Source organism: Rhodnius prolixus, unplaced genomic scaffold, assembly GCF_049639745.1.
Source record: "Rhodnius prolixus isolate KJV_2025 unplaced genomic scaffold, Rpr scaffold_10, whole genome shotgun sequence".
NCBI lineage: Eukaryota > Metazoa > Arthropoda > Insecta > Hemiptera > Reduviidae > Rhodnius > Rhodnius prolixus.
Genome location: NW_027411615.1, coordinates 9633628 through 9647683, shown reverse-complemented (window position 1 = coordinate 9647683; position 14056 = coordinate 9633628). Strand labels below are relative to the sequence as shown.

General features: G+C 34.7%; 1 protein-coding gene across 1 annotated transcript in view; it reads left to right on the top strand.

The window, feature by feature from the left end:
- LOC141457234 (ubiquitin carboxyl-terminal hydrolase 48-like) overlaps window positions 1-7587 on the top strand; it is a 189355-nt gene extending 181768 nt beyond the window's left edge. The window contains exon 20 of the mRNA XM_074133918.1: window positions 7392-7587. Within this exon, the coding sequence (XP_073990019.1) occupies window positions 7392-7465 (74 nt within the window). The 3' untranslated portion in view covers window positions 7466-7587. The remainder of the gene's footprint in view (window positions 1-7391) is intronic.
- The last annotated feature ends 6469 nt before the right edge of the window (window positions 7588-14056 follow it).

Here is a 14056-nt window from a genome sequence, read left to right as displayed (position 1 = left end):
TCTTGCTGGCATCAAGCAATTAGCTTTGGAGGGAGCACGACACCAAACCTGGAAAACTTATGACCGAACTGTGTAAAATCAAAACCGAGATGTTCCTGAAGTTGAGTAGGATTTTATCATATTTCTTTGGTGACTGGCCTCCTTACAGGATATGGAAATTCTTGAAACACCTCAACAGATGTAACTTAGACTTTCAGGAAAAGGAGTAAACGGCTACCTACAATCTGCGTTGCTATCGCATGGTTGTGATAGGAGATATTTGAGTTTATATCGCAACAAAGACTTGTGGGTAATATCCTTGGACATTGTATAAAAAAGGGAGGATTTATCTTGGGAATTCTGGCTAGTGTTCAGACCAATATTTCTTCTTAGCAAAGAGATAATGCTGTTAACCGTTGTTTATATCGTTAGGTCTTGTTGGTTATGGTAAATTTGGAAATTGTTCTTGTAAATCGTAAACGAAGCTTTAAAAAACACTATTTTTGTTGATGACATCAAGTCAATTATCATTCCCTAATTCCTTAATAATTTCCGCCAAGGTTCGAGCGTTAATGATGATGCACTTTCATGCAATCCTCTCTCCTACCATAACATTACATGCTCCTGCATGTCTGAAGTGTGTCAATGGTATCTCCTCAGCGGAGATAAAAAAAAAAGCAAATAGCATTGCGAGAAAATACATCTCTTTATTCAATGTGCTGCAACTGAATTGCACCATTATGTCTCAATTTTGCTAGCAAAAGATTTCAGAATTTTGGGGAACACTGATGTAAACCCAAGGATCGAATGTGTCGAGGACTTAGTTCTAGGTGAAATAAGAAAGAACTATGGAAGCGCATAGGGGCTGACACATTGGTCTGACGGCAAGGATCTAGTTTCAAGTATAGTTCTATTCATACGAGGTGTGGCTATTAAATAACGAGACTATTGCTGTAAAACATTTTATTTTAAATTTATACATAATTAGTTATTATCACCTTCAATATACACCCCTCCCCTATCCCTTCAAGGCTCAATGCGAATTTACCATAGTTCGAAACAATGCTGGAAGTCTTTTTCTGTCAGCTCCTGCATGACGCGTGCCCTTTTTCTTTCACACAGCTTCAACGGACTGAAATCGTGTTCCTTTTAATGCAGATTTCACTTTGGGGAACAGATAAAAGTCACATGGGGCCAGGTCAGGCCTAAAACTGGGATAGTTGTACTTGGCTATAGAAACGTCTTGACAGACAATGCAGTGTGAGCCGGCGCGTTGTCTTGATGGAGAAAACCCGTGACTTGTTCTTCCACCAATAGGGTCGTTTTTTCTTCCTTACTCTTTCACGGAGTTGAACAAGCACCTCACGGTAGTAATGTTGATTAATTATAATCGATATTTTCATCCATTTTGGACGTGGAAGGGCGACCCGGGCGGACATCCTCTCCGACGTCTTCTCGGCCATCTTGGAAACGCTTGAACCACTCAAAAACTTGCGCTTTGTAATTAACATTCATCGCCATAAACTTCTTTTAATAAAAGATAAGTTTCAGTAGCGGTTTTACCCAGTTTCATGTGAAATTTCACGACAATTCGTTGCTTTACTACATGTGTAGTATCATGTTTTCGGCAAAACGAAACTAATACCTCTTACACAAACGACGGTTCCGGTCAGACAGATTTTTCTACAAGCATGTGAGACGCTGCAATCGAAAGAGAAGGCTTTACGCTGCACAGCTGTCGGTCGTTAAGATTTGGCGCATGCATAGTTCTTTTGTAGCATCATCAGTCTCGTTATTTAATAGCCACACCTCGTAGTCAACTATTTTTATTTCGTTGATTAACAAGGATGATTTAATGTCCGAACAGCGAAGAATATCTGAAGTTAATTCAGAACTGGAGAGTTCCCTGCTTATTTTGTATTGAATAAGGCGCCTAGTGCAGGCAGTTGGTGTTGGAAATGAGCGATGAAGCTAACCAGGTTTTCATCTCATCATTTATACTGCATTAATAATAACTGTGAAGCGATGAAGAATGGTGACTGTACGAGTGAGAAGGAAGATTATTTCACGAATTAAGATAATGGTGCATAATTAACTTCCCTTATTGTCTGTGGGTTTTTAATTAATTGCAACGAGAACAGCCGTGGAGGAATTTATCATTTAGGGAAGCCAACTAGTAGCTACTGGGAGATAAGTTGAGACATTGTGAATCAAGTTACTTGCGCCCCACTGGCCAGCAGAATTATTGTCAACTCCTAGGCAGCCAGCAGGGAAGACCAAGCAGTCCTGGTGCGGGACGAGGGGGAGTTTTATTGCCAGAGTTGTGTCCCTACCTTCCACATCACACCCGGCCCTTCTGGACCCCCAGTCGACCATTTTTTTTTCCTTTTTTAAACAAGTGATTTAATATTCTTTGACGGCTCGTTAAAAGGGAGAGAAAGACAGAAGGTTTTTATACCAATTCCCATTCCCATTTCCAGCTCTTCTGTTTCTCGTCCTGCTCCACAGTATTTTTGGGAAATGAACGAGCCTTCCCCCTTCACCCGTAGCACTGACCTCGCTCCTCCATCATCACCCGTAGGAACATAAGTTAATAATAATAAAAAAAGATACTTGTTATTGACAGAGAATCATCCAAATATTCAAAAGAGATTAAATTAAACAGATGTTGACAACGAGTGGAACGTACGGCCTCCCCAACCCTGGAAAGAGACCCAGAATGCCTAACGATCCGACGATTATTTGTTAAAAAGGAAGAAACGCAAAGAAGGATATTCCAGAATAGGATTTTACGTGGGAGAGAGGAACGTTTTTTGCGTGAGTTGGTAAGTTATTATTAAAAAACAGCTAACCAGCGAGCAATAAGAGATTTTGCAAGAGAACATCAAAGGTCAGTCCATTGTATTAATTTTAAGAAGAAAATATTTTTAAGGATAAAGAGGGTAGAACTTTGTTATAAATAAATGTCCAATATATTATTTCTTTTCTAAATCAAACTCTGCTTTCTCTTCCAGCCATTTGCGACAATAATTTTTCTCTCAACTTGCCCATTCATATTAAAATGATGTGTATGATGTTTAAAGATTATTTAGATACAGAAGAGTGATGGCAATAGGTACAGACGAAAAGGCTAAGAATTCAAAATAGGATCGCTTATTTTTTTTTATCTGACCGTAGCTCGCATAGTACAGAAATGGGGCTTGGCGAAATTTTTTTCGGGAAAAATTTTAGAAAAGTTTAAGAAAAGTACCTAGACAAACGGTTGACCTGGAATCTCCATACTAGACTGAAAAGACAAGAAACTAACCAACGCTACAAAACTTCTCGCCAGACTACTTGACAAACGATCTAAACTCTACCTACAAAACAAAATACCTGCTGTTACTGCGACCTATTTGGTGATACGGCATCGAAATATGGGGGATCGACTAAACGTTCCAATTCTTTACGCATTCAGACTTCACAGTACGAAAACCTTTTAACGCTCCATTCTATATTTCAAACCTCACCATCCATAATGAACTTACAAATCTCTTTCGTTAAAGATTTTGCTAAAACTCGTTTTCTCAAATTTCACTCCTTTACAGCAGCTCATCCTAAGCGTCTAATCGAAAAAAAACTATCTTCCTCTGCAGTACCAGGTGATCCTCTAAGAAGATTGAAGAGAAGATGGTCTCGCGATCTACTGTCATAAGAGCAAACATATGTCTAAGATAATGGAGTGACATCACTGGTTGCCTTCTCCACTCGTATATTTTCACGCGTTATTTGTTAAATCATGTACCACATTTATTTGTTGCAGTTGTAAATTTCAATAAAATATAAGAACAAAAGAAAAGTTTTTAGCCTACTTGTGGGCAAATTGTTCAATATTGGAAAAAATATCGTTGAAGCAATTTCTGTAAAAATACACTTCAGTACTTCCGCCTAAGCGATTTAGGCTAAAATCTTACTGTCACGTCCGCTGGTTGAACTTGAGCGAAATACCAAAAAAAATTAAATCACCTTTTTTAAGCTGAAATAATGGATACATATTCACAAATTTGCTCCGGCTAAATTATATTCGGGACTACGGTGGCCTCAAAACGGATATTTCTGAGCCAAATTCAGAATCGAAAGACGGAAATCGATTAATGACGTCTAACTAAGCCAAATTATTTACTTACTTGATAACTGGAGAGTCTCGAATGGTAGCCGTGCCACTTTTGACCGCTAATGAAACCACTTCTTTGAAAAATTATGGTATAAAAACTAATCTGAAAAAAATGATTTTTTTTGGACGCTGAAAGAAATACGACTGTAAGCATTTCTCTAAAGTACCACTTTGGTATAATTTACAGAACTGCTTAAATTAAAATCTTTTAAAAAAATTTACACTTTTTGTACGTTTTCTTTCACCTTTCCCCAGACCTGTGATTCAGTTAGCAGTTAGCTGATAATTTACGATCTTTTTATAAACGAAAATTATTTAATAATTTTACGTCAGAAAAAATACCCACTTAACGGCAGGTGTTGCTATTTGTTTAGGATTCTTTTTCTTCAACTCCATAACCAATAAATCTACCCTAAACAAACACTGTAAAGTAATCAAGAACTATGATTAAAATTGTAGCAACCAATTGTGGCTATTATTAACCACTGCAAGCGTATGTGTGTTTTAGTTGCAACATATGAGGAGGAGCTTAGAGCCAGGAGTTTAGGAGGTAACTTTAGATGGTAGTAGGCCAGTAGGTTCCAACCCTTGATGGAACTTTATCACGGTGGCAATGATTCTGTTATTTCCAGATAAAAGAGATTTTGGCCGCTAGCTTTCTTTCAGATTTCCTAAATCCAGTAGCCAAACAAAATGTATAATTTAAGCTTCTAGAGTTTTTTCAGATAGATTAATCACATACTCAATGGCCATTTTCTGAAAATCTAACATTTTCCGTCTCAGGGAGATTTAATTTGAAATCGAAGAGCTTGGTGCAAAAAGGATTTGTCTACAGTTTTTTAAAAATTTTAGTAGGGACAAAAACTAAATATGCTTCAAGATGTATTCCTTATGTTGTGTATACTGTAAGGATTAGTTAATATATTGTGATGGGATCATTTGGGGCTCAATTTGAACTTTCTAGGGCATTTTTTAAGCTTGCTATAAGCTAAAGTTATTTTGCAGCTAACTCTTTTTTGCACCAAAATCATAATTTTCAGTAAAACTTGAGTACATATTAAGTACTTTAGTCATCAGATTTCTTGTTTTTGAGCTTTTAAGTGGCATTTTGTGTCTTGTCGAAGCGAATGTTAGATATATTATTATGCCTGTCAAAAAGAAAAATAATGATATCTATCTAATATAAACATTAAATAAACCTAATATAAAATATTTTGTTTGATTGATAGCGTCATCTTTTCTGTTTGGAGCAAAAGATAGTTATCTGCAGTATAAAACTCATTTTTGCTCCAAATCTAACCTAGGTTAGGGAATAAGTAATAATAGACGAGTCTGCATAAAGACTAGTTTATGCACCAAAAGATGTAGAATTGAACATACAATAGGGGCCGCCACTAAACACATTTTCTGAAAAAAAAAATGTAGATTACTCCTTTTTGCACCAAGCTCTTCAATTGGAATTTTGACATGGTCGCCTAATCCTAATCTGAAGTTTCTTTGCATTCTGAACAAGGCTTATCCCTTAACACTTACTGAGTAATGAATGTTTTGATTGTAATGCCTACAACAGGGGGATCTACAAAAAAAATCCAAGTATACCTTCAAATTAGGCAGAAAATGTTTTTGTCAATCCTCGATTGTTCAGTTTATTGGCTTAAAAAAGGTAAATTACTTCCTGCTTCATTACTTTACAGTCTCAAATTAATTGGAATGAATCACTGATTTTGATTCATTCCAATTAATAAAAATGATTCCAATAATTTATTGTTAAATGTACCAATAATCCTGTTTTCAAAGAATTATTACTTTAATTATATTTTTTGGCCTCCTTAAAATAATTATTAAGATATATTTTAACTATAAAGTAAGTTATGTGCTTATTGCTGGAATAGAAGTCAATAAGCTTGAACAATGAGCATACATTAAGAGATGCTGAACAGTGTAGGAAGCATGTATAGGCTAAACTATAGGCACAGAATGAGAGATGCCGCCATATCCAGGGTGGCCTGTTTACTAACAACGTTGTAACTGTCGTCCTGTTTGCAAACAATGTACATTAAAGGAGCACGCTAAACACAAATATAGCGTTCTAATTGGGTGGATAGGTCTGATGAACTATTCTAGTTTTTTTTTTATTCTTATTAACTTTGGGTGGTCCTTTACAATCAGCTCACTGAACTAGCCTCCTACTTTTTGAAAATATTATAATAAGTAGATTTGAATCCAATTTAAATGTATATTTTAAAGTTTTGTGGCCCAAATCGGCCAAACATTAAAGCTGTAATTTATTTTGAGGAAGTATTTGAGACATCTCTCGTACCTAAAATAACCTTCCCAACATGGTTCATATCAACTGAAAGATTTCTTACCGGCCTATCCATTTTCTTGAAGTTACTAATATTGATAAAAACAACCCTAAAATTCAGTTTAATAGCACTTCCGTTATTCCAAAAATCAATTATGGGTAACTAACCTCATTATAAAAGATGAAATTTCAGCAATAAAAGTGATAAAGCCAATATATTGCAGAAAATATAAAAGAAAATCGTTACAGCAATTTCCTAAAAAGTAAAATCGATTGAAATCTGGATTCTCTAAATTATTAATGTACCAGAATCTTTATTCTTATTAATATTTCCACGCAGATATTTAGATTACTGGCATGGAACTGGAGAGCTTTCCTCTAAAACGAAAGCAGCTTTCTAGCTTTGCTATTCAGATCTCTTAACGGTCCCTAATGTGTTTCAAACAAATTGAAGAATTAATGAGATAGATCCTATAAACAAAGCATTGATACAATATCGTTGGTTTTACCCTTCGTAGCATTTCTTTTATATCCTTCTAAAAGGACCCCAAGTACCTTATTATAAGGGTTAATTTCATAATACCTAGACTAGTCTCTATTTTCAGGATGTTAAAGTTTTGAAAAAAATATGGTTACCCTTTCTACTTTTTGTGTTTTTTTTTTAAATTAAATAAGTAACTATTTTCACTAATAATATTGTCTGTTAAGATGTGCAATAGTATATTATCATTGCCAGAGTCAAAAATCACCGTAAACTGACAAACACCTGTAGACCACCCAAACTAAACGAACTGTCAATCACTATAATTGAGGGGGGCCTATCAAAATGTAACATTTCTATTTGGCTAGTTTAATTGCATTAAACTTAAGCAATGGTAACCTAACATTTAATAATGACAAGCTAAAATTATAGGTACAATTTAATAAACTCACTTTTTTCTTTTTTGTTTACAGCAATTGAAGAGTTACTGGGCGATGTTAGGACAAGATTATCAAGAAAGGCACTGGGTAGGTTAATGCAGGACTGAATAAAATATAAAGACGAACCGCTAAAATCTTCTAAAATATTTGCTTGAATAGAAAGTTCAATTCTCTATTCTCTATGAGTGATTTTTTCTATTTTTAAATCTCTTGTAAGGCTGATGATGAACCTTTGGTTGATTCGAAACGTTTTTACCAATTTAGAAAATATTAATGTAATAAAACATCTGGAAAAATATTTTGACTTTTTCTAGCTGTTAACATTAAAAAGGGTTAGTGAATGTTCATTTTCTTAAAGCTTTCCACTTTCCTTTAACACTGCATTGCCAATCCGGAGTCAATTTGATTCCAAAAAAAATAGGAATGGTCTCTGTTTCCCCCACATCTCATAGCTATCCCAAAATGCTCTTAGATATGCTATCCCCACTTTCTCATCATTTGATAGTCACGAGCTCAAGACTGGGGAATTCTCAGATTCTTTTTGCTGATTAGTTTACTTGAATCATTTTGACTCTAGATTGGCATTACACGTAAATATATCGGAGTCATTTCTACACCTGGATTGGTAATTTAAGAAGATTTTCTGTTATTATCCTAAAACCAGATTATTGCCTAAATGCTTATTTGATAAATTTACATAATTTTCATAGAAAGTATCAAGGCATAAAAAAAAAGCCTCTTTCTAGAATAGATTTTCTGTCCGAATTGCAGCATAAACTTGTAGCGAATTGGGTAATTTCCGATCCGTGTCAACAGCGCACAGTAATTTAAAAAAATAGTGAATGTAATTTAAAAAAAATGAAAAAGCCCCTGATCAGAAGGCAGCCTATCAGGATTCTAGAAAACACTGAAATTACTGCGATCCTAAGTTGAAGTTAATTCCTTCTGCGTGAAATGTTAAAGCCGATTTGTGGACAAAATTCTGTTTTTTCGTCCTTAATTCCTATTCTTTCTCATCCTTTAATGCAAATTTGTTTTATTAAAATTGAAATCAATATAAAAAAAGATAAAAATAAATTTGGGAGTCAATATGACTCCATATTGGCAATAACTGACTAAGTTCGAGCATTGGCAATGCAGTGTTAATTAGTATAAAACAACTTTGCGAGGAAACATCTAACTGCACAAATTTTCCAAATGACAATACAGCAAATACTCGTGTATTTCTTATCTAAAACTCAAGTCTCTTCTTAATTATTTGAATAAGAAATCTATTAATAGCAATACACTTTTTTAATCCGTTAAAATAAACAGGGAAAAAAGACTTTAAAGTGAACAAAAGGGGACGAAATTCAATCAAAATAGAATGCTATGGAAGGAAGAAACTAAGTTAGTTGCACTGTTGGGTATAAAGTGTTACAAAGAGGATTGAGTATCGATCAGTACGAGAGAGATTTAACCTCAGACTCCTTCACAGAATCAGGAAGAAGTGTGAGAGGTAAAGAAGAAGAAGCAGAAGAAGGGATACAAGCTGCCAGATAACAAGAAGTTAACAAAAAAATGCCCCTAACTTTCTTCTCTATTGCTTACAACACAGTTCTTCTGTTGCAAGCTTTAATACCGTTAAAACGTGGCTAGCTAGAAATGCATGCAACATACTAAAATGTATATCATTGTGAAAATGTTAAAAAGAAATTTATAATCTTTCTGGTATTTTTCCTTGGAGAGGGGCAGCGGAAAGTTTTGGTTTAAAAATTAAACTATTCATTTCATTTAGGATATAATCATAATTTTCTTAACGCTATTGTTTCAGGAAATATATCCCTAAATTAATTTTGGCAACAGGATCTCTTTAAGCTAGAAAATGAGCATTAATTCGTTGAATTCTGTGAGGTTCTGTGACCGTTCCAGGTCAGAAGATGATTGTGCCAGGGTGTACCATCTCGGTAAGCCTAAGAAAACCACAGTTAGTTGTATTAAATTGGTGCAGCTGAGATTTATAAGAGAAAGAAAATCAATTCCTGGGTCAAGACATCCAGACGCCTTTGCTAGCTATCAAGCTTTTGCGATGTTAACTCTTAGGCGGTGGACATACTGTTGAAAAATGGTACATATTTTACGGGTACCCAGGCGTTCAGAAAGCCTATCTGGCCCGGAAAGGTATCCATAGTATGCCTAAAGAGCCTGATCCATTTTCAGCTTTCAGGAAGCAAAAAACAGTCATTCATAAGAGCTAAGCGAAAATGTTACGTAACTAGCTACTTATGTAAGTTTATTCCAATTAGGCTAAGGATCCTTTCGAACGATCATAAGCTTTTTGATGTGCTTATGTGGACAAAGTAAAAACACATGCATCTAAACCAGTCTGTAAAAAAAAACAACCCAAAATTAGGTATTTTAAAATTGTTCAAATTATCCCAGAAATATTTGTCTTTATCCCGTTCATCTTTCCCAGAATTTTGCTTCTAACCATAGAACCAAATCTTAATAACTTAGAACTCCTCAAGGAATTTGAAAATTTCTACTTTAAAAATCTCATTAAGACGTCCTAAAAAATCAAAATTGGGTGTATTTCAACGTTACACAATTTCGTGCGTATGGTTTTTGACAATCTAACTAACCTTCCGGACAGTTTTAATGAGAGAATTTTTAAAAAAGTGTAATTAAAGTATAAAATTTGAAATTTCAACAATCATTAGAATTGTTTACCAAAAAACAATGACATCTTTCCAAAATGAGGCAGTTTCAAGTACTGGTTATTCTAGAACATGAACTTTCAGGAACATCTCAGATCTTTTTTAAATTCTAACATTTAATACTTCTAACATTTTTAACGAATCATATACTCTTAGAATTAAATTTAAAAAACTATTATAATCTGACAAAAACACTCACATATCCAGATTTGAACTGAACTCATTATCCAAGTAGCAAAAAACAACACCTCAGCTCCTGGAAAATGAGAGAACAGAACGAGAATTATTTCGGAGATATAGAGGGATTGGCCCACAGCCTCCTAGTGTAATGGAGCGATTGCCTCCTTTAGGCCTCTACACTTGCCCTGAGAGCACCTTCAGAGATTTACACGTAGTTGAAACTTCTATCGTACTTCCTGAAAAGGTCAGATGGCCTGACCTTGTTGATCGTTTAGATTACAAAGGGGGCACCACGAGAAGGCGATCAACTTCACTCACCCGTTTCAAATTTTAACTAAATTATTTTCTTAATTTTCAGTATTCAATTGAACACAATTTTAGGCTTTACTCACATTAGAAGGCTAATATTTTGGCATTAAAAGTATTTATTAGAAATAAAGGCAATAAATACCTTGGAAAAGATTTCTCTTGATAGCGTTGTGCCTTGAATTTGTCCAATTTATCCATTTTCGCTACACTTTCCCTAACTGAATAGATAGTAGTCACTCACAACTACATTAACTAATTTAATCATACGAGTACAAGCTATATGGATAACGACTTTTTCTCGGAAACTAAGATAGCTAAAAAAAAACTAAAAAATACGTGATCCCTTAGTTTGTTGTTAGAAATCCAAATTTTAGATTGAAGTACTATTTTATTAAAAATTTTACTCCTCATTAATATTACAGATCATGCTCAAAATGGCGTCCACCATTACAGACGCATAGACATGCTCTTTCCTGCCAATTATCCCTTACTGTCAAAGAAATAGATTCGCATTTAACCAAGTTACAAATTTATAATAAAATAGTACTTCAATCAAAAAACCGTTAAATATTATCATTTAGAAATTTCTTATAAGAATCATGTTATCATTCATAACTTGTAAAGTATCGCTCACAGAAAAAAACCGTTCAAGTAAATTTTTCTTTAAAAAAATAGAGGAATAAAAACCACAGCTCCCCATTTGAAAAAATGAAGTTGGTGCCAGTATCTCGCTTATGGAAGCACCGAAAAAAATTTACAAATTAAATTTGGATTTCTAACAAAAAACTAAGGGGACACGTATTTTTTAGTTTTTTTCTAGCTATCTTAGTTTCCAAGAAAAAGTCGTTATCCATATAAGTAGAGGGAAAATGGCGGTTCTGGCGTACCTAAATTGTGCCAGAACCAAACACCTCCAAATCTGACCGGGTAATCATCGAGTTCAACGAAGCTGTAAGCCATACCCATCAGCACCATTCTACCCCCACCTATCATTGAATTTGACGAGGCTGAAATCCGCACCATCACAAAAAAAAGAGGAATCGTTTTAAAAGATCTAAAGATTTAAAAGATTTAAATCGGTATAGATATACTCAGATCTCAGAACTGTTAAATAATCATTTTGTTCAGAATAATGTTTGAAATAAATAGGTTTATGACAAAGATGTTTAAAATAAACAACAGACTAAAGGGTTTTTTTAAGCGTATACTTATTTTTTTCGAAAAGTGAGTTTAAAAAAGCACTCACACAAAACAAATAGGGTGAAGGGACCGGTAATTTAGAGCTTAAGAAAAAATTCGAGTTTCGTTTAGAATATCTTCCGTTATTTTGGCTCCAGGTGTTGGTTGGTACAATTGTGCCGCTCCTTTAGATTGTATTATGTACTCAGTAAATTCGATTTTTATGTCAACCAAAAATTCTTACTTTTTTTAAAGTATTTCAATGACACGGTGATTGACATACCGAATTTTCGGCGGTACCAGTGTTTGACATGGGGTGGGACCAGTGATTGACAACAAGTACATTCCTGAAACGACCTAAAAAATTCAAAATACCTAAATCACTGTTCCACTTAGATTTTTAACAAAAAAATCAGTCTTATTCATAATTAATAACAATCAGTTTTTAAATTGGCCTACCTAAATAATGTAATATTTTTCAAAATTACGCTTTTTCATGCAATTATTGACGATCAACCCTTCTACAACTATCCTTCCAGAGAGTTTTAATTTCGTTCAAACCTTCTAGGGCATCTGCGTCATTTAATTATCGAGAAACTTCATTATACAAAACGTTCAAACTGGTATTGGTTACTTTGGCTCAAGAAACAGTTCGCTTAACCTTCCTGCAATGATAGGATGACGGTTCCGGAATGCTTTCTACCAAGATTTACCCGGTAGGTTATTACTGAAAAGGTTAGGTATATCTAGTTTTTTAATAAGTTGCCATACACTCAACAGTAGAAGGCTTATAGTGATGGGAAACCCAGCACTGGCAACGACGGGATCCACAAAACTAAAAAAAAATCCTCTTTCGCAGAGGAGAGTACTGTACATGGCTCCATTCGTCTGCTGACCGTAGATGTACGATACTATAGCCGTAAACTATAGTATACTACTCAGTAAAACTGAGTTTGTAAGAGCACAAAGTTTCATACGAATAATCTGTTCTTTACTGCGGGAATTATAAGGGTCCCATTTCACAGCAAAACCACGACCCAAAAAAATTTCAACTCTCAATACCTTCTCAACTAATGGATCTGTACTCAATAAAACTATAGTATACTACTCAGTAAAACTGAGTTTGTAAGAGCACAAAGTTTCATACGAATAATCTGTTCTTTACTGCGGGAATTATAAGGGTCCCATTTCACAGCAAAACCACGACCCAAAAAAATTTCAACTCTCAATACCTTCTCAACTAATGGATCTGTACTCAATAAAAATATAGTATACTACTCAATAAAACAGAGTGAGTAAGAGCACAAAATTTCACACGAATAATCTGTTTTTTACTGTGGGATATATAAGGGCCCCATTTCACAGCAAAACCACGACCCAAAAAAATTTCAACTCTCAATACCTTCTCAACTAATGGATCTGTACTCAATAAAACTATAGTATACTACTCAATAAAACAGAGTGTGTAAGAGCACAAAATTTCACACGAATAATCTGTTGTTTACTGTGGGATATATAAGGGCCCCATTTCACAGCAAAACCATGACCCAAAAAAATTTCAACTCTCAATATCTTTTCAACTAATGGATCTGTACTCATGAAAACTATAGCATACTACTCAGTAAAACAGAGTGTGTAAGAGCACAAACTTTCATACGAATAATCTGTTGTTTACTGTGGGAGTTATAAGGGCCCCATTTCACAGCAAAACCATGACCCAAAAAAATTTCAACTCTCAATATCTTCTCAACTAATAGATCTGTACTCAAGAAAACTTTAGCATACTACTCAGTAAAACAGAGTGTGTAAGAGAACAAACTTTCATACGAATAATCTGTTGTTTACTGTGGGAGTTATAAGGGCCCCATTTCACAGCAAAACCATGACCCAAAAAAATTTCAACTCTCAATATCTACTCAACTAATGGATCCGTATTCAAGAAAACTTTAGCATACTACTCAGTAAAACAGAGTGTGTAAGAGCAGAAACATTCATACGAATAATCTGTTGTTTACTGTGGGAGTTATAAGGGCCCCATTTCACAGCAAAACCATGACCCAAAAAAATTTCAAATCTCAATATCTTTTCAACTAATGGATCCGTACTCATGAAAACTATAGCATACTACTCAGTAAAACAGAGTGTGTAAGAGCACAAACTTTCATACGAATAATCTGTTGTTTACTGTGGGAGTTATAAGGGCCCCGTTTCACAGCAAAACCATGAACCAAAATAATTTCAGCTCTCAATATCTAATCAACTAATGGATCCGTACTCATGAATACTATAGCATACTACTCAGTAAAACAGAGTGTGTAAGAGCACAAACTTTCA